The sequence below is a fragment of the Syngnathus floridae genome, chromosome 12, assembly GCF_059516105.1.
Source record: "Syngnathus floridae isolate MCC-2025c chromosome 12, RoL_Sflo_1.0, whole genome shotgun sequence".
Taxonomy (NCBI): Eukaryota; Metazoa; Chordata; class Actinopteri; order Syngnathiformes; family Syngnathidae; genus Syngnathus; species Syngnathus floridae.
Genome location: NC_142424.1, coordinates 4,354,035 through 4,375,307, shown reverse-complemented (window position 1 = coordinate 4,375,307; position 21,273 = coordinate 4,354,035). Strand labels below are relative to the sequence as shown.

The window sequence follows — 21,273 nt, the reverse complement described above, 5'->3', positions numbered from 1 at the left end:
AAATGTTTTTTAAATCCAAGTTGTTTATGATACAGTTGACTAAAGCAGGTTTAAACCTTCAATCAATGTTTATTGTTTTTATTATATTTATAGTTAACATAATGAAAAGTCCATAACTTAGTATTCACATCAGCTATATTAAACTGCAAGTTGCGTGTCGTCCCGATTTGAACTCCTTGTCGTCTCATTCATCCTCTTTTCCTTCCGCATCATTAGCTCTTTTTTGCAGCGGGGCTAAAAAAAGGCTGTGAAGGTGCTTTTCAAGAGCATCGGCAAATACCTCAAACGAAAAGCGAGAGAGGAGGAAGAGAAGCGGCGGCGGCGGCGGCTAATTTATGGGATGGCACTCGCCGCTGTTTGCTTTAGCAGAACAAAGTCACGGCGGTCCGAAGCGATTTCAGCGGGATTCCGGCACAAACGCGGAGGCGGCTTTTGAAGCAAGTACTTACCGACGACCACCTCCACGGCCACGTGAGCGTTGCGATCGTCGGCCGGCTCGACGTTCTCCTCGCCGCTTCCCGCCTTCCGCTTCAGTACCATGGGGTAAAAGTAGCTCCATTCCTCCATCAGTTTGCGTGCTGCCGGGTCGCTCATTTTATAGGCTTGACCCGTCAGAGTACCGCTCAGACCGTATGGGCTCAGGATCACTGCAAAACAAACATTCAGTTCAACCGACTAAAATCAGACTGAGCCGATACTCAAACAACGATCCATAAAAGGTTCTTCTGAAATCTTTGAATTTTTGGTGTGCCGTTACCTTGTATTGGCGCGACGGAGGTGTGTGCGAGGTGAATGTGCTGTTCTGTGATGTGATACGCCGGCTGGTGCTGGGCGATCTCCACGCTGGTGCACACGTTGCTCTCCCCGTGCAGGAAGAAGGAGAAGGAACACGACAGGTGCTCACTGGTGGAGACAGAAGAGCACACAGGGTGTCCATCATGAGAGGCAGGAAGGCGGGCGACGTTTTCATGTCAACTCGGAAAAATTCCATCAATGCCACGCCATAAGAAAACAGTATAAGAGGTGTGTCAGAAAACTTCCAGGACTGGCCTTTACCACATGCATCCATCTTTGTCCTCATTTGGCTTCCTGATTGCAGGTATGAATCCTTATTTGCTTAATGACGGATTGTTGTATTTATCTCTTTATTACACCGCCTCGGACCATCCATCATGTATACTTATTTATTTTTTTTAATCACAGACTGATATCATAATTTGGGTCTTATTGCAATCTACATGGCGGCGGCGGCGAGCGGCCCGCGAGGTTTCGGTGATGTATATTTTTAATCTATAACGCTCCTTATAACCTTGGTTATATACATACATCAAGATGACAATAAAGTCAGCAGGTAGTGTGATCTGGTGATTACCCTGCTGCCCATGCAATATCTCCTTTGCCCCCAAGGCACTGGACCTCCATTGGAGCGGTAATGGGTCATCAAATTCAATAGGAGGAAAAAAAAAAGAGCCAGTTCTGCCTTTAATGGGCCGAGCTGAAGGATGAGTCGTTAAATACTGTCCTAAAACGGCCTCTAGATGGCGCTAGGTGCACCCAGAGGGTAAGGAGGCCAAGACTGGATGTGAATTTCTGGGACAGAGAAGCTTATTGTGGCGTTTCTCAGCCTTTATTGAGCCATGTGTGACCACATGAACAAAGGCTACACTTTATTTAACATCTTTATGACGAAAAATGTGACAACCAGCACCTCCCATTAATAGTAGCCTAAATTATATAATAATGATAATAATAATAATATATAATAATTATGATAAGTGATGTTATGTGATTAAAAAGCGCATCGGTTTTCAAATAGGTAACTCAAGCATTATTGTTTTTCTGATACGGATCTCGCATTATGTTGTCATCGCTGAGTGTGATATCATCACCGCAGCCAAAATGTGATGATTATGACGTTTGCGCTCTTACGCTGTTGGCACGGCAATAACAAAGGTGCAATTAAACACAACATGAGCGACATCACTGGCGTCAAACTTGTTTTCATTGCGGTCCACGTGGCTACGGTTAACTGGAAATCCAATCCACTTACTGGGAATGTGTAATCGCTACTTAGCTACAGTCGGGGGGAACAAAATGAAAAAAAAATGACACCCATAACCCATTCAGAAATACTTTCATTCTTTATATTGCGAAATATAACATTATGTGAGCACATGTATTTTATACTGCCATCTGAATTCCAGGCTAGATGTTCTAGCGCTACCTGTGAGTCACACAAACACACGTACAGTACATTGCATGTCCTTTAGCAAAGGGCATTTTCCTGCACCGTAAGCGGGTGTGATTATGTGGACACACAGCACTTCTTGCATCCTTTGGGACCTGGTGTGTGTGTGTATGTGTAAACAGTAGTAAACATGATGTGCGGATGGTACTCAAATGAAGAGTGATCCTCACAGCTGGAGACTGAAGAGGAGAGGGGTGCGGAAAAAGAAGGTGATTGGGAATGACAGTAAGAAGGTCTTCATTTTATATTTATATTAAAAAAAAAAAAAAAAAGAGAGAAAGAGTAGAAGCCTCGGTGGTTGAAAATTAAGCAAATGCACCAGATGAAGCGTAAAGCTGCCAGCCAGGCACAGGAAAAAAAAAAAAAAAAGAGAGAGAGAAAAAAACATACAGTTTGAAATATAGAGTGAGAGCAAAGCCAGCCTGGGAGAAAGTGCGGTGAGTGAATAATTCAGCAACACACACTCACACACACACACACATTGCTGCAATTGCTGCACACATATCAATGAAATTGAAGTTTTAGCAAGTGATCTTATGTTTACGCTAAAAGGATTCAAGCAATGTCAAGCAGAATCTTGATCAAAACATAACAGCGCTTTTATTTGAGATGCTGTTATTGAACAAATCATCGTCAAAGCCACTGGCTATTTGATTGCAAACGATAAGAAGAAACAAGTTCAGTTCAGTACGACCGATAAATGTATTTTTTCTCTGACAGGATTAATAAAAACAGAGTATTGGCATTTGTTATCTATGTAAATGACATAATCTGATGGTTGGGTTCAAATCTGTTATTATTTGAATGTCATGTGCACTGTAACTAATATTCAGACATATTTGATGACATTCAACAATATTTTAATTATGTGCAGTATTATTGAAATGAGTGGGCCGCATACTGTATAAGGGACTTTTTTTCTTGAGATTATAACTTTAATAAAAAAATAAATGTAACTTTTTATCTCAAATATAAGGAAATTTTTAATATTAAAAATTCTGTCCTCAAAATACTCAACTTTATTTTTGGATTGACTTTTAACTTGAAAATGTAACGCTATCTCCAAAATATATATTTTTTCCCTGAAATAATTTTTTTAAAAATTATGAATCATTATTCTTTATTATTATGATTTTCATCAAGAAAATATTGACTTAATAATCCCCATCCATCTTTATGGCTGACTATCTGTATCGATCTTGTTTCTGGCACAGGATCTCATTAGCAAGTGTACCTAATCCAGTGGCCGCGTGCATATGACAAATTACATGTGGGCATGAAGAGACCTCCTAACGATGCTATAAATATGCAGATAAGCTCGCTTCAACTTGTGAGTACAGCCAAAGTGACACGTACACGAGTAGTGGAACATCACTGGCTGAGACCAATGAAGAAAAACTGCGCTTTAGTATGTGTCAAACAGCGGGCGGCTCCGGCGAGGTTCCGACATGCTTGACATACACGTCACATTAGCATGTAGAATTGTTGAATTAAAGAGAAAGAATTAGAATACAATTTGTCCTATAAGAAGATTTAGCCAGCATCTGTATTTAGAAGCCAGCAGTGTAACAAATACAGACTGTGCTGTGCTAACTCAATTTGATTTACAGCAGTATGTCAAGTTTGGGCTGGCAAGTCACAGAAAAAAAAAAAAGGGAAAACTAAAGTCATATATCTTAACATAAGATGCCAGGCAACGCAAACTGGTTCCTAGAATCACTTGCAAAACTGCCAATCAACTTTTTTTTTTTTTTTTTTAACTTTTCCATCTATCGCGCTAAAGGAATTAGTTTCATTTACCTGCTAATGTAAGAATATAATATAATATGTCATTGTTTGTGTTCTCCGATCTCCGGGGAGGCCCGTTACACGTGTTGTATAACACGTTTGTTGCGTGTCAATACAAACGGCGTATTTAACGAGAAGGCTTCCAAATAAATTGGCCGCGACGCAAACGATGGGCTCCCGACGACAACTTTAATTGCAAATTCTGTCAGTACGCGTACATCTCCTCTAATGAGAAACATTCACATTTATAGTCCAATTAATTGCTCAGTGTTTAGCATTAGCGAGGATTTTGACATCTATGATGACTTGTACATCGTCCCAGTCAGGTTGTATGATTGCGTCTTAAGGTGGAATCAAACTTTTTTTCCTCTGGTGAAAGAATTTTTTTCATTTGGTAGATTCAATGTATGAATAATGGAAGAACAAGTCAGTGCTACAGTAACCGTATGCACAGTTTGAAGAGTTCATCTTTCCTTTCTTTGAGAATCGCTGCACCGGGTCACCGAACTGACCCCCAAAAAATTAATCAACACTCCTTATTGTACCAGAGATTACAAATACGACATATATAATAGCACAAAAAAAAATGTTTCTCTTTCTGCTTGGATATTCCGTGACCTTGGGATATGGCTGGGCACCAAGTGTCTGTTGCCAAGACGACGGCTAATAGCTCAATGTCACCCGAGGAGAGCGGAGCATCTGTGCGCTATTTATTTACTATGAAGTATTGTTAGGGAGATCATACAACATTCTCTAGCGTCTTCGGTCACAAGAGAATTTCTTTTTTATTTATCTATTTATTTATTCAAGCTTTAAAATATAATATGCTGTCCTGTATGCGGTCATGAATTCAAATGAGAGCCTCGATAAATTTACATTGTATTGTAGTTGGCATGCATACAACTGACTGAACTAATGAGAGGGACAGACTGTAATGCATCAATTCAGCCGTCTGTAGTAATGATTAATTTATGACCATCACTTCGGCGCACCCCCCCCCCCCCCTCCTTCTTATCCCTCTTCCTCCCAGTGAACCCCCACCCACCCCCTTTTTAAGCGTCTGATGCAATTCGCTCCCAACCCAGAGAGCTTCCTCCTCATTCCGACACAAAGAGAGCAGAGGGAGGAGGTTTTGGAATTCTCTCCTGGATGCGCCGCTCTTCTCCGCCACTATGGCCCCAGGGACACACGCGAGATAAACACCGGGGAAGCTTGACAAAGGCGGGGGTGGGGGTGGGGGGGGGTGTTGGGCCACGATGATGGCGCGCGCTGTTGTAGACGCCCTCTGTTGGGGATAAAAGGCACCGACGGCGTGGAGGTGCAGAGGAGACAAAGGAGCTGGTTACAGCTGAGGCGGGAGGTCACATGACATCAACTGAGCAATGCCCCCTCGTGGTGTCTGTGTGTTGGGGGGGGGGCTTCTGATGTGCAGAGGGGATTCCTGAGTCTAGCGCAAGCAATGCTATTGTGGAAAAGAAACATGCGGGGTGCATTTGGACTGCCCGCATGTGAAGTGCAAGCAAAGCAGAGCGGCTGTAAAAAAAAAAAAAATAAATACAGAACAAAAGTGTCATTCACCAAAGCCTTTTGTTTTGTTTGTGGACATTGAAAGCTGCGCTGATATTCCGCCTTCTCCCTCTTTGCAGGATGCTCAATAATTCAAAGAGGCAACAGTGGCTCAGCGTGAGGCAAGGATGGGAAAGGGGGGGGGGGTGTTTGTTGGGGGTGGTGGCTTCGCAGCGGTGCACGCCACATGACAACAGATATTTAGAAGTCTCCCTACATCGGTAATTATTACAACCAACAAACATTCTACTCCTCCCACTTGGAGCTTTGGCCATAAATACGACATCGCCACTTTCATCTGCCCCAGTCGGAGAAGCAAAAACGTATCCGATTGTGGTAAAGTGTCACTAGAGTCCACTAACGCGTACAAACATCCAAACACGGGCTAAAATGAACCCTTTGAATAGCCTCCACTCACCTGCTGCCCAGAGACTTTTCCTGCAGTTGGTGCGGCTTGAAGAACCACTTGCCGACTCTCACGAATCCTTTGTCCATGAGACATCTGCAGCGGTGAGAAGAACAAAAGAGAACGTAAGACGCTCACTTCACCGTGATAATAATAATGATCATTATCCTTGGCTTTCAACAGCAGGCTGTCAAATAGAAACGTACGCCCGAACAAAACAAGGAAGCGGAAAACTTGAGCAGCAGAGTAAACTGCACGGTGGACGCTTTCGATGGTATCACATAGTCGAGTTGCTCTCCTGCCGAGGTTTTTCTTGCCTTCCTTCAGTGACCGTCTCCACGGTCTTGACTTTTACTCCATGTGCCGGCGCCAGGGAATTCCGAACCGGATCCTCTGACCCGAGTCAAGGAGTTACACGATTGTTTTATAGATTGGACTTGCGCAGCCGCCAGTGCTTCCATCCGTGTGTAGCTAACTTAACTTGACTTTAGCTTAACTTGGTTTTCCAAGCACCCCACACCGCAAGATAATCTGACAATCGGGCTTTTGCTTTGATCGTAACGCTCAAATTTTGCTTGATTTGTCATCATTTCAATAGTGAAGAAATCGCCGTGCGTATACTTCGCTTGACACAATCTCGAGCTTCAGGTAGCTAATTTAGCCAAACGATTACAACTCTTCCTTTTCTAATGGTCCCGATCGTTTGCTCGGTCGCAGTTTATCAAATGGTTCCTAATTGCTTTGCTTGTGATTGTTTGATTAAAAGCCACTTGACTCAAATTTATGCTCATTTGAGCGGAGCGAAAAGTAAATCGGCCGCCCGGCGACTAAGTTTATTTGGTGGCGAAGGAGAAGGCAGTGGCTGTCACGTCGGAACAGCTAGCAATAAAAGAAGTTAGCTTCAAGGTAATAGGAAGGTTAATTCCGCCTGCCCCCTATGATGATCGCTGATGCTTCACTTAATAGAGAGCAAATATGTGCTGCTTCATTTAACAGATGGCTGTGGCTCAGAAAGGAGAGCTTTGGGTACTTGAGCAAATGATTCACTGCTCAAATTATTAATTTCAGTGAGGTGAGGATGCCAGAAGACAAGTGGAGATGTCTAATTATTTAGTTTAGCACTTTTTGTTTGGGGACGCACTTCAAATATCTTTCGAAATCGACCTCGGAGACCGACGCGAATTACGTTCGGCGGATGTGTTACTTTTCAAAACGAGACAAACTTGATCAGAACTGTAATGTAGTTATTTTCGCTGAGAAAATGGTTTTGGAATTCCAAACAGGCTCCATTTTTTTTCCTGAATAATAAAAACACAATCCCAGACATTCATGTTTTGTTTGTTTTTGCCATTGACTTTCTCATTACCTTTCCAGCAGGTTGTGTACGGCCTTAAACAGCAGGGTCCTGCACTCGTAGGACAGTCCGCACTCCCACAGCCCCTCCTCGGCCACTGAAAAGTGAAAATCATCAAATTATAAATCTCAATATATGACATTATTACCCACGCTGCTTTATAATCCCTCTCGGTGGCAACAGTAATGATGTTTTCAGAGACAGAGAAGCATCTGCAGCGGCCAGCTTGAGGATTATAAACAACGCGTGCGCTTGTTTATGGCGTGCTCTGTCACCACATGCTGCATGTGCTGATGAGGGAACCGGCGCATCATATCGGGAATCGCGCTCGGGGATGAAAACGCGCGCTGTGATGTCACTGAGAGCAAGTGTGTGTGTATGTGAGTGCGCACACTGGGCAAGTGTCAGGTTAGCTGCAGCGACAAGCCAGTCAAGCCCAGTGCAGTTGTCAGCCTCGCTTAGCCCAAGAGCAAGCGTGCGGGCGCCACTCGCGTGCTCGAGTTCTTGCACATGCGTGTCTAGTTGTGGGCTAGCCCCCTTTTTTTTTTAAACCCCCATCACAACAGCCCCCGGGCAAAAACAACAACAAAAAAAGGTTGCTGACAAGCAAGTGAGCTACAAGCTAAAAAGAGGTGGGTCAAATGTAACCAAATTTGGGTCAAAAAAGGAAAATTTTTGGGGGAGTTGTGTTGTTTTGTAAACAAATTAGAAAGTCGGGTCTAATTGACCCTAAATTGGGTCATTTTTACATTCATTTGACATTAAACTCAAACTCATAGTGATAATAAACAGCTTTTTATTTTGAAAAAAATATATATATTCTAAAAATGGGGTGGGGGGTGGGGATTAGGAATGTTACTGTACTGCAGCTCCCAAATAAACAAACACAGCGAGCGTCCAGTTAACAGTGCTTGTCTTTGTTCTGCGCCATACTGTATACCTGCAGGGCTGAGCTTGTGCAGGGTGGGTGTTGTGTTTGCGTGTGGGGAAGTGATGTTGGGGTGCAGGGTGGGGGGGGGGCAAACCCCAGCATCATCACAGAAAAGAGGAATGCAAAGACCTCATGGGGTGATGGGGGGCTTCATTCTCCATCTCATATTTATGTCATGTGTCTTCCCGCCCTTGTGCTCGGTTAATATTTTCATCTCGCGTTCCCCCCCCCAGCCCACTGCCTCTTAACAGGGGTGAATGAAATTTCCTTACTCGCCAGAATTACCCTGTCGCCATGGAAACGCAGGCGCGAGAACATGGCGTCCTGGCATTCAATTTCAACAGCGTGCCCTCCTCCTGCTTCTCCTCCTCCTCCTTCTTCCTCTGTTCTCTTGCTTCCAACACCCAATCCACCTCCTCCCCCCCCCCCCCCCTCCTGCTCCCTCCCCAACACCCAGCCCTCATTTACTCCTGCTTGAGGGCGCAGACAGGAAGCTTGCTGGAGCCAGCTCGCTCTATCTAACAGCAGTGAGATGAGCAGAATGCCAAGTCTCCGGCAAAATCCAGCTCATTAGCTCTCACCGCTCTCCTGATATCTCTTCTTTCTCTGTACACCTCTTAAAAAAGATCAACTTTGCAGCTCAACACTGCTGAACTCGACCGACAAGATGGGGGGAGGGGGGGGGGCTAGGAAAACATCTTCTCACACCTCGCTTTAAGTCAACCAAACGAGAACAAAAGTAAAGCAAAAGTGACTATTTGAAATTCTACTCCTGAAACCTAGCACTGATATTGGTCATTCAATGGAGAGGATAAAGAATATGAGTACAAATATTGTCTGTCTACATGATGTTGCTGCAACCTTTGTGTTCAATTTGTTGCATTCACTGTACCACTGATGCTAATTTGCATTAGCTGCTTCATCTATTTGCTTTTTTTACCTTCTGGAACTTACATTAAGCTAAATAATTTGCATATTTTGTATATTTTAAAATGCAACACTTGATCAGTCAATGATCGGGCTAAGAGGAAAGTAGTAATTGTTGTCAAGGAAGTATATGTTTATGTTAAGTCTGGAATTTTCCTCACACTTGACACTTCTCAAACTGAGAAACTAATGTACTCCAACACAACAACTTTCAAGTCTTTTACAATAAAGGGTTACTGTCATGCGGGGATTTCCTCTGCCTCTCTCCCAGAAAAGCAGCAGTACAGCATAACCTTCTTTTTATGGATCCCGACAGTAGTAACGGAACCCATTTAGACCCCAACTACGCAATCCCCATTAGAGTTAGCACGGCATCAGCACAAGTGTCAATAGCTTGAGAAAAGCTCGTCAAATTCAACACGCGGCGACGGTGATGTCGAAATTGTGCATGTAGGCTGGAGGAAAACACGGCGCCACTGTCACTGTAGCAACAGCGCGTCACTAAGCGCCACATTTTCAGATTTACTGCCTGTTAATCAGGGGAGGAAAACAGATGGCCCGAGGGAAAAGCGTGCTGCAGAGACTCAAATGTGCAGCTGAGTGCAATAGGGCTTTAATGCATCATGATCCGTCATTCATCACAGACGCGGCGGCGGCGGCGGCGGCTACAGCCAACTGCAGTACGCCCCGGAGAATGTAAATGGGCCGCACGTTATCAGCCACACTCTCTCAATTAGATTAAAGTCATTTTGCCTTTTTACTGATTCGCGCAGAAAACAAGGCTGGGACATTGCAGGAGAGGGAAAAGTCGTTTTACAAGTGTATTTTCTACACTGTATTTAAAATGGGGACGGTAAACCGCAATTTATCAACAGGTGGGTATATAAATAGAGATTTTTCAATTTACAGTTTGACTCCTCAAACAGGCCAAAACTTCATTAAAGCTCATTTTCTTTCAAACAGACTGAAAATGAACAAACAAGCCATGTTGACGGCCGCGTAACTCCACCATCTTTTACATCACCACTAGGGGGCGCGATCCCTCACCAAGCACACCGGCGAGCCAACAAACAAAGCTGCTATTGATCTCCAAGGTGCGACAACACGCGGCGACCTTTCCCCGCTCGCCTCCTTCCCTTTTCTCCGGCTCTTCCATTTGTTCATTTGCCTGGGATCAATATCACCCACAGCTCAAGGGCCGACCCGTTCCCCCCTAAACTAGCCCCGTCTGGGCCGTGGCGCGAAGCCCGTGCAGATTTGCTGCAATCTAAAATAAGTGCAGTTTATGCGCCCCCCCCCCCCCCCCCCAAACACACACACACACCTTTGTTTGACTGCAGGTGTTTTCCTATTTTCCTCACATAAGCATCAAGTGTACTGATTATGACAGGGCCAGGTAAGGTCAATAGCATGTAGCAACACTCTAATGAGGTTGAATTTATACAGCAGTGCGTGAATATTGTTAGTGGGCTGTGTGTGTGTGTTTACACAGCTACACAAAAAAATACACACTTACACAATTCTGTGCGTAATAACAGTTCTTAAAAGTGCGATAAAACGGAGGCAAGCTATTTTCTTGAGCTTACACCTTTCGCAAATTTTGTTCCACTTTAAGGTGTTATTTATATATATATATATATATATATATATATATATATATATATATATATATATATATATATATTTTTTTTTTTTTAAAATGACACCTTGTTTCAACATCATGAAGTTGATTACAACCTCTTGAGATGCCGCCAACTTGTTTATCAAAGCCACTTCTCCGACCACAAGAGTAATTTCTTCAAGTATTCACTGGATGAGGAAGAGAAGAGTTAGGAGACGACGTGTCCTCAAGAAATTAATGTAAAAAAAATTGCTACATAATCTAAAACTTGCAACCCGGGGGAGGACGTAAAGTTGCGTAGCGCTGCCAACTTAGCAACACAATTATTGTCTTAAGATAACATTGCACATGGACAAGCATGTTTCCATCAAGTCATTAGACACCATGTAATGGAAACATGAACTCGGCACTGAGACCTAGAGAGTCCAGAAGGACGCTTATGGAGAGTGAAGGCTTGTGGAGGGAAGTCTGGAATCAATTAAGTGACTGAGCTGGAGTTGCTTGCATAGTTGTGAGGGTGAGTCAGGCAAAAAAAAAAAGAAAGAAAGAAGGCACCAGGGATGTGTAGGCTGCGTCTGGAGGTGTTTAGAATGTGTAGCAGTGGTGCAAACAGACATGATGGCATGTGTGTTAAAAATAGGAGAGAAAAAAAAAATACTAGTTAGGATCAAAAAGTTCTTGGTTGTTTTGTGGCGAGAGTGAGAATTGAAGCGGCGGAGTCAAGTTGCAGTCAGCAGAGCTCCACCTCTGCGAGGCCGAGGTCAAAGTGGAGGGTAGAAGCGGGCGGATGACCGGCTCGCTCTCGCTCTCTCTCGGCACTCAAACAACTTCCCCTTGTTACTTCTCAGTACTTTGCTTTTCTCTCTTGGCTTTGACAAGGGGGGAATTTGACTCAGGGTGTAAGGGAAAGACAAATAAAAAAAAAAAACAGAACTATCTGAGCAGATGTGAAAAACTAGTTTCAACTGTACGTTGGACTTTCGCAACTAAAAGGCATCAACGTTTAAATCTTGAATCCCACAAACCGCTTATTGCTTGTATTTAGCATCTCGTCTTCCATTTGGCCAATTTACAAAGAACTTTATGTCGACTGCTATCAAAACAAGGCAGCATGATCTTCAAACGCACAAGAATAGATGTTTTGCTCAGTGAATTAGGAAAACAAAAAAAAAATCCCCAAATACAGTAAAAATAAAACCATCAAACGCTCCTTCACTCTAATTACATCAACAATAATTTGCTGATTAAAACTGAAGAGTCAAAGTGACAACAAGAGCTGAAAATATATTTCAGTCTCTATTTCGTTACATAATCGAGGAGAAGTAAATGTCATGGGCACGCTGAAAAGGAAAATCAATTATTGAAAGCAACACAAAATACCAACATCAAACCCCCCACTAGCTCAGCTCAAATATTCACTTAGTCTCCCGCTCAAATCAAAAAGAGGACGTTTTTACAGATTAAAAACAAAAAATGTACGGATAATCATCTCAGCGGAGCCGGAGAACAGATTGCACGCGATAAACTGTTTAATTGATTAAGCATCGCAGTTGCTGCGATAGCATGCGGGATAGTGTGACAGCATGTTGACAGCGCAAATATATAATTCACCAGCTATTTACTGTATTAACGCAAAGTCTGCGGCGGATTGGAAATGACTGGAGAGGAGCAGCAGGGAAAAGATGGCGCGAAATGTGTGGCCGCTCTGTTTTTGTGTGTTGGCATCTCACCAACGCTAACACCGACTTTCCCCATTCACTCCCTCATAACTGACAGTCACTTACTGTGACTCTTCACACACACACACAAACACACACACAAAGCGAATCGTTTTGATGTTTGGGAAGCGGCGCGGATGGATGCAAAGTGCCAAGTGTTCTCCCATAAGTCGCCGGTAATGAATAAATGAACGGGACGTGGTGTCTGTGAGCTGTTTTTTCGCACGTCGTCTAGAAACTCCTCTCGGTCTCATTTGCATTTGCACAGAATCACAGCTGGTATCCTGGATTCCATATCGCCGACATTTAATGAATAAAATATAATTAAATGGCAAAAAATCAGTAGGAGAAGATTTCGCCCCAAGTAATCATACTGATGAACACAGATTTGAAGTATGCATTGATTTTACACAAATCTTGGATTACTCCTTTAACCCTCCTTGTGTAATACAGTTAGCTAGTAGCTAGCTCAAAATTTATGCTTATATTTGTTGCTGTCTCTTGACTAGGACTCACTTAAATTAACTTAATTTCATCTAAATTAAGTTTAAAAAAAAAATACACGCAAAATATATCTTGACTAGTACTCACTTAAATTAATTTCATCTAAATTTTAAATTAAGTTTAGAAAAAATACACGCAAAAAAAAAAAAAGGATGAATTCCTTAGATGTGCTTTAATACAGACATAAAGCAACGAGGTAGCATTAAAATTATGCGCGCCGCAGTTTATGGCTCCTCTGAATGGCCCGACTCTTTTCGGCCTAATTTGCTGAGCGTGCTTCCTTTAACCGATGAGATTATAAAAATTGTGCATGATAGTCTGGGTTTTATGTCTCGCTTTTATGATGTCGCCACTCCTCCAAAACACACCGTGTTTTCTCTGTCTGCGTAAAAGTGTTTGCTTGCGGGTGAACTTTTATTGACAGTTTACTATTAAGTATGACATCATATTGTTAGCGCAAAAGAACATATGGCATCACTCCATTTATAGCTTTGAAGAGCATATCAGCACACAACCTAAGTTTAGACGGCGGCAATTCCGAAAAGAAATGTCAAGGAGGATAATAAAAGATATTAAGAGGATTCTAAAAGAAAAACACATCAACCTTTTCGACTCGGCTGTTAGCCTTTTGCGTAATGTCAACACACTTGATTCGGAGAACTCTTTGAGGAAAGAGGAAAAATAACAGCAGCAGCACATCACATACAGTAGAAGCAAGTTTGTTTAAAAAGAAAAAAAAAAATCCGGGCGCCGTAACCTCCTATGAGGTCAAGAGACTCTCAGTGCAGCATCCAACGAGCATAATTCCATTTATCACGTTTGCATTTACGAGCGCAGCATGCAAATGGGTGTTTATTAAAAATAATAATAAAATAAAAGGTCTCATTTCTGTGCTGTTGACCCTCATGTTAAGCCACAGACACTTGAGCACCTCATTAGAAGTGAATGAGACTCGAGGTGGGAGGCAAGGCGGCTATTGAGAGGCTTAGTGGGACTCCACAGGGCTCCCTAACTGCCACTGCAGCGGGTGGGGGAGGGGGGGGAGCGGCGGCCGCAGATTGACAGTTAAGCTCTCGCTCTCTCGCGCTCTCCTTCACCTACACGCCTCCGCCCCTCCCCAAATGGAGGAGCGGGAGGGAGCTGGAGAGCCCTCCTGGCTTTTTCCCAGGGAGGACCAAGATGCACTCGATTCAAGCGTGGGGACGAATCGGCTGAGCCACTGGCGGCGTTTATGAACGAATGGAACTGGTCTCAGATCAGATTCATTGCTGACAGTTTTCAACTCGCACAAACATGTTACAGTATTTTGATTAATTCAAATTAGTCAACCAACTGGAGTGCAAACCGGCTGCGGCGGGAGCATCGATTGTGCGGCGACGGCAACAAAATCAGCTCTTCTAAGCTGATTAAAATAAAAAGCGGGAAAAGGCCAGTGGAGAAAATCAATTTTGGCTGGAGTAGTCACTTGACACGGGCTGAAAGGCCACACAAACTGCTGATTTTCAAAAACCGGGAGGGAAGCGCGTCACATCCCGCACGCACGGCTCGACTCACGGTCGCTCACTCCTGAAAACGAATCATTCACAACCGTCACCGACGCTTTGTATCGTTCAAGCGGAAAACGAATCAGCTGTTTGCAAGCTCGGTGGTATAAAAGATCCACAAATAGCGGCGGAAGGAATTTGCTCATAGTAAACATGAGTCACCCGCGTTCGAGGCTCCTCGTGTTTTTCCGATCGCTTTGGGCATCGGTTAATGGGTGAGAACAAACTGATTCATGGACTGACATGACAACTGGAGGCAGTGTCGTTATCCGACACGATGTTCATTTTCTGTCTGCTGACTTTTAAGTCGGAGATTGCTCTCGTGACAATTTACAAGATTGAGCAAATCGTTTTATACGCTACAATGTGTGCTATACAGTTACACACACAAAAAAAACTTAACAGCTGACGGAGGTGTGCGATTTCCTGACTGTTATTGTGGTTTCAAATTGGAAAAAAAAAAAAAGAAAGTTGAGCTTTTGTTCACATTTTGGCAGCCTTGTCGCACTTTTCCCCGCCTCCCCGTCAACTCCGGAGTCGCCCTTCTTCTCTGATACCTTGGAAATTTCCTTCGCTCTGTAATATGTTCAAAAACTCTTTCCTCTATCTGTTTACCTCTTTAATATTCTCTCTGTCGCTTTTTCAGTCTCTCTTTGCCCGTTCTTCTCAAGGCGCAAACACACACAAAGCTTTCATTCTTTCTGGCAGTGTGTGTGTTTTTTTTTTTTTAAAGGAAGGAGAAGAAAATGTATGCTCCCCCCCTCCCCTCTCTACCACCCTCACCCTTCTGTGTGCAGCTGGGAAACTTCACCCTTACATCTCGACTGAAACACACACACACAGTGGAGGGTCAGGAGGTCACAGGCCACGCCCTGGCAGCCCAAAGGGGGTGGATACAAAAGAACGAGGGAAGGAAATCAGAGATCCTCAGTCCTTGCCGACAAATTTACAGAAAAGTCAACAAGACTGAGGTCATTTTTTCCTTTTTTTTTTTTTTTTACACCCCCCCCTCCTCACCACCGGGGGAGCCAAGTTAGAGGAGGAGGAAAAAAACAGTTTCCTTGTTACGCCATGACTGAACATTTGTTTGCTGTTTGGAGATGAACAGACTAGCCACACATTCGGTGTGAATTTTCCCCCAAATAAGCCGAGGATATGGCACGCCGTCTATTTGATGGGCCTCAAGACAAATCCCAGATGTCGCCTCCCACTTCCTTAACAAGGCGTTTCTTCTGTTTGCAAGCGCACTCCTCCTCCTCCCCTCCGTCTCATGGATATCTTCCCCTCCCTCGTCTGACTGCCCCTCCACCCCTCTTTTTCGCCCATGTTTTCTTTTTTTTTTTTTTAGGGGGGGTTCCATATGTGACTCACTTTTTCACGAGCATCTCCATTCTCACAAGGGTCTCATCACCTCCATAGGTCTTCCTTTTGAGGAAGCCTTGTCCCTATTGAGGCAATTGGCGACCTAGTTACAGACTTCATTACAAACAAACAAAAAAATAACAGGAAATTATTCACTCCATCTGGTTTAAGTTGCGCTCGGGTGAGAGATGCTCCTAAGACAAATCCCGAAGGAGCAAAGAGGAGCGGGCGTTGATTGGCACTTGTACAGCAAACCCCACCCCCGCCTTTTATTTGCCAAGCACGCTAACATCACAGAGAGAAGCGGCAAAAACAAGCGAGGAGAGCAAAATAAAGCACAACAAAGGCTGAGAAGAGGAGGGAGAGGATGGAGAGCGAGAGAGGAGAGGAGAGGCAGGCGTCACAAGAGAGAAGGCATGCCAAGGAAAACTTGTTGACACAGAAAAGCAGCTCAGGAGTTGTTATGGATCTAGGATAGAGTTTTTTTTCCTTCGCCTTTTAATCAAAATAACATCACTCTACCATTCCTATTTTTTATTCGTAGTCACGACCAATTTTTAACACCATACAGGGAACTAGGACGGAAGGATTTTGAAAATGGATCTAATTGCAATTTTGTGTTGATGAGTCGCTGTTACTGCTAATTCTCTTTAGCCCGTCTATGACGTTTAGCATTATATGTTAGCATTAAGCTAAGGGACACAATGTTTAAATATTCAACGTGTAATTCTCTTGAGATTATTACGTCAGTTTTACAGCAAAGTAAATATCAACAGTTTGAAAGTAGAAACTACTAGAGAGTTTCCTAGTTTACCTGAATAGGCCAGCTGTCGGCCAACCGCTTTTTGTAGCAAATCCGACCAAATTCACTCGTAAAAGCTCTTTTATTACATTTTTATCCGTAAATACCTTTTTCACCTTACACAAGGCCAACAGACACGTGGCCTCTCAGGAGAATGTTTCTCTGCAATGAATAATAATAGCTATTTCTCTTTTAAAATAACCCAATGAAAAGCTCATTTTCACCCACTCTCATTTTTATTCTGCTTCTTTATTTTTTAAATGACCTGTGGGTCCCTTTGCCCTTAATCCCCAACGCCTTCCGACAAATTCATATTGGCCAATTTACTGCCAGTCGTAACCTTAAATGCTTTGTAACGAAACCTATGCAGGAAGAAAATCGGATTGGTTAAAAGAAACAGTTGCTAATGCAGTCAGCGCTACTAATTGTCAATGAACGAGCAAATTATATTCACACGGAGGCACAATCTGATTGGATGAAAAAAAAAAAGTAGCTAACAAGAACAAAAATTTAGGCTAAGTCTGAATTTCTAAAAACTAATTTAAGTACAGCAGTACAATAACGTGTTTCTCATCCTTTTTTTTTTTCCTTACAAACGAGTCGGCCAGCGACGCACACTCGGAAGCATCTGCTAATTTGCGCACGGCGACAATGTGAAATTAAGATTCCCCGACAACCCTTAAAGTGTATTGGGCAGCCCTCTCAGCAGTGCATAAAGATTGGCCGCGTTAACATTCGTCCGGGCCGCCGTTAAGTGAGAAGGTTAAAACGTGTGCAAGCTTGTCGTCCCTTAACAACTGCTGCTGCGCTGCACTTCAAGCAAAACACTTCATGCATCACTGATCCGACGATGTGATACTGCTATTAGGTGGACAGGTGCCATTGTGTGTGCGTGTGTGTGTATTTTGTGTGCGCGCGCATGTGTATTGGGGGGAACACGGCTATAAACGCCGCATCTGTTCAGCAAATCTGCCCTACAACAGCAAATTAAGGAACACTTTAGCCGAATGTGTTTATTTGGTGTCTTGCTGGGAGTTAAATTAACGGGTTTACGTCTTCGCACGACACAGCCACTACGCGGACAAAAATATCCGGACACTTGGCCGTTACACCTACGGGAGGCCGTGGCAGTTTTTACGACGATAACAACTTCCGCTCGTCTATAAGGAGGACATTTTATTTGGATCATTTTTAATTGATTGTCTCAATACTTTTGCCTGCGTTAGGCATCTTAGATTAGCATTAACTCCTGTTTGTTTGTGTTTAGGCATGCGTGTGACTACCAAAGCCTAAATCATGACCAAGTCACTCTGCCCTCTTTTGTTAATTCCATTATCCATAATTATTTTCTCATAAGTGCCGCCGCTCTGATCCACTTGTTGCTCGCATATTTTCATTTCACCAGAATTGATAATGGAATGCACGAGACGGATTTGTTTTTTAATTCATCTCTCACTTTGTTTCGCTTTCACTCCCACGGGAAGTCGGTGACTGCTGAAACATTTGTAATGATGCTAAAATGTTTTCAAAAGGAGACGGATGGTGATGAAAGTGAAGCCAATTGTAGGTTATGAGAGTCTAAAATTACACATTTGACATGTACTATTTAGTCATGTCTACACTCTGTGGTGTCTCAAAGGGTGGTTTGAATTAAATATGCATTTAATTGAGTGTAGTTACCAACATATATCCCCCGGGGTGCTGTCATGTATTGGTAACACTGACCTGCTAAACAAGTAAGGGCTCTTACTCTTAAAAATTCACCCGTTTTTATTCATTTCAGGGGGGCGGCCATTTTGCCACTTGCTGTCGACTGGAAATGACATCACAGTTGCCATGTTTCACGAACAACCATTCACAGCTCAGCTTCAGAAAACTGATGAGCCATGATTGGTTGCGACGTTTTTACAAATTCGGGGCTGAGGGACGAACAAAGAGCTTGAAATGTTTGAAAAATGTCTCCTGTCATCCAGTAGATTTCATATGAATAAAACATTTTCTTGGCTGTGTTAAGTCTTCCTACTGCACTCACCTTGACCACATGCTGTCATGGCAGCACATGGGAACACCGCCTGCGGCGTGATCAAAGTCATCAGCCTCTACTTAACTCTCACCAGAAAATACATTGCATTCATTATCAGCTCCACTTTAGCACTCATATGCTCCTTTTCGTGTTCTGACTAAAGAAACTGAAGCCCACGGCATAGATTGAATACAAAGAGGGCCTAGTAAGGAACCCTGAGGAACACCGGTGGAATTGTATACAAATATGAATATACATAAATAAATAAAATAACGTATTTTAGATTGATGTATGTTTATTTTTCTAGATGTTGAAGAATTGCGTGGCTTTATTTGTTAACCGTTAGCTGATTAGCTGCTAATGTTAAAAGGCATGGACAATGCTTATCAAAGTTCTCATATCTAATAAATTACTTTTGCTTTGCATAAAGGTCTCTTCGGAGCACAGCTGGGATATTACAATTTGGCACTTATTTAAATAGCCAGATAATAGATAATATCTCTCTCCTGTTTTGATGAAATATTCATCCTTATGATGAATCATCTCATTATCTGCAAACACAGATTGTGCTTGTGCATGAGTATTAACACTGCGATGACGTTGCACAATACGAAAATCTGCTGTGTTATGTACGATCCTTCAGCTGGATGAAAATGTTTGCCTTTTTTCTTTTTCAAACACGACCAGGCCAGCATTGGCTCAACATTGTAAAATGAATGACGAAAAATAGCTAGACTTGAAAAATGCTCCTTTCTTGTGTCTCTTTTCAGATTCGAATGAACATCATTCAAAATGGTTCTTGTGTGTTGTTTTCTTTCCCCTTGTGGTTATTTAAAGATGCCACTTAGTGTGAAAACAGGCTCCTTAAAGACTTGCTATTGAAGCAAAGACAATATCAGAGAGGTGGCGCGAGCCAGAGGGTGCGACACTTCATCCTGGCTGCGCACACTCCTGGCACTATCTCAAAGGCATCATTTATTTAGACTTAAGCACCAGTCAAGAGATTTATCACCTTCAAACAATAGCGACGTACTCAACATTTAACCGCGCGGCTACTCAGCACTTCTTCACACCAACACGTTCCGTCAGCGGGTTCACGGACGGACATTGTAATTACAGGATCCTCTTTTCTTTTTTTTATATCGATTTGACAGTCACGATCACTGAAAAGGAGAGACGGTCAGACCAGAGGTTCTCAAACCTTTTGGGGTCCAGGGACCCCCATACATCAATGTAACCGAGATGACTCTGGTGAAGCCTAATTCGCGTCTGAGCACCACGCTGACTTTATGTCTCCATCCTGCACACTTCCAACAGGCTATTAAATGACTGAGGACAGACTGCGTGTAGGCAGTCGTATGTCTGGAGCTACAATATCAACGTACAAAGGACCTCTCTGTATTACACATGCGGGAACAAAGAGCTTTCGCCGACATCTGTCAAGCATTCGCATGTTGCGCCTTCAAAGCTCTTTCATGGCCAATTCGCACAATCGCGACAACCCCTGCATCCACGCTTCCATCCCCCCCCTTCCATCTTCTAATGAAAGCAGAGGCAGAATAATATAATCCCGCCTCCCCCGCGCGCCGTCTTCCCGCGGCTTAGTCGATATGTTGGATTTCGACACACGTGCGCGGCCAGATAATGCAAATGTTTCTATAAATAGGGCCAATACTGCTGACAGTAGCAGTCTCCCATGTGCGATAGCTCACTGTGATTCGTTTCTCGCGCGCACACGCGCCGCGCTTCGGCGTGGCAATAGTAGCCGAGCAGCATATAAACACTTGAGCTGCAAAGCAAACACATTATAGATATGTGCTATAGGAGGTACAAGTAAAGGACTTTTACGCACTAAGCGCAAACACGTCTTAAACAAACAACACAAAGCCCGCCGAGGAATTGACAGCTCGCGCCGCGAGAGGCCTTTTGTGTGTTCGACAACGACAGCATGCGTGCGGAATCACTGAACTGCAGTAAAAGAAGAACCTACTTCATGTTATGACACAAATTGCCCATGGCGGCTCATTTCAAATCAAGTACAAGACAAGCGGTATCTTGACATTGTTGCGTGACCAAGCGCATGTCAATTTTTACCCCAAAAAATAAAAATGGCCAATTTTCTACTCAAAGTCGCTTCACAGTAAGCAGTACCAAATAGTTAACATTCCTTCAAAAAAGGCCTCTAAACTATTCATGTTGCTACTGTCAGTTGATATTAAACATCAAATTAACGAGGAGAACACATAGCGCATTTTAAAATGTTAGAAACGTTAAAAAGTCCACTAGCATAATGCTAATGCTAATAGACAATTCATAAAATCCACGATTGCTGTATAGTGTGCTATTTTCACCCCGATACAAAAAACGAATTTTACTGTTGTTTGTGGGAAGTAGGATGGAACGGATTAATGGCATTCCCATTTATTTCAATGGGCAAAGATGATCTGACTCGTATTACACGGCATCGCTTTGAACTCTG

General features: G+C 43.2%; 1 protein-coding gene across 4 annotated transcripts in view; it reads right to left on the bottom strand.

Moving 5' to 3' along the window:
* LOC148389632 (mediator of RNA polymerase II transcription subunit 13-like) overlaps positions 1-21,273 on the bottom strand; it is a 47,995-nt gene that overhangs the window by 11,614 nt on the left and 15,108 nt on the right. For all 4 annotated transcript variants that reach the window (XM_088391115.1, XM_088391116.1, XM_088391117.1 and 1 more), the window contains exons 3-6: positions 7,375-7,459; positions 6,021-6,104; positions 758-903; positions 450-647 (exon numbers count right to left, since the gene is read on the bottom strand). In XM_088391115.1, coding sequence (XP_088247241.1) covers positions 450-647; positions 758-903; positions 6,021-6,104; positions 7,375-7,459 — 513 coding nt within the window. The remainder of the gene's footprint in view (positions 1-449; positions 648-757; positions 904-6,020; positions 6,105-7,374; positions 7,460-21,273) is intronic.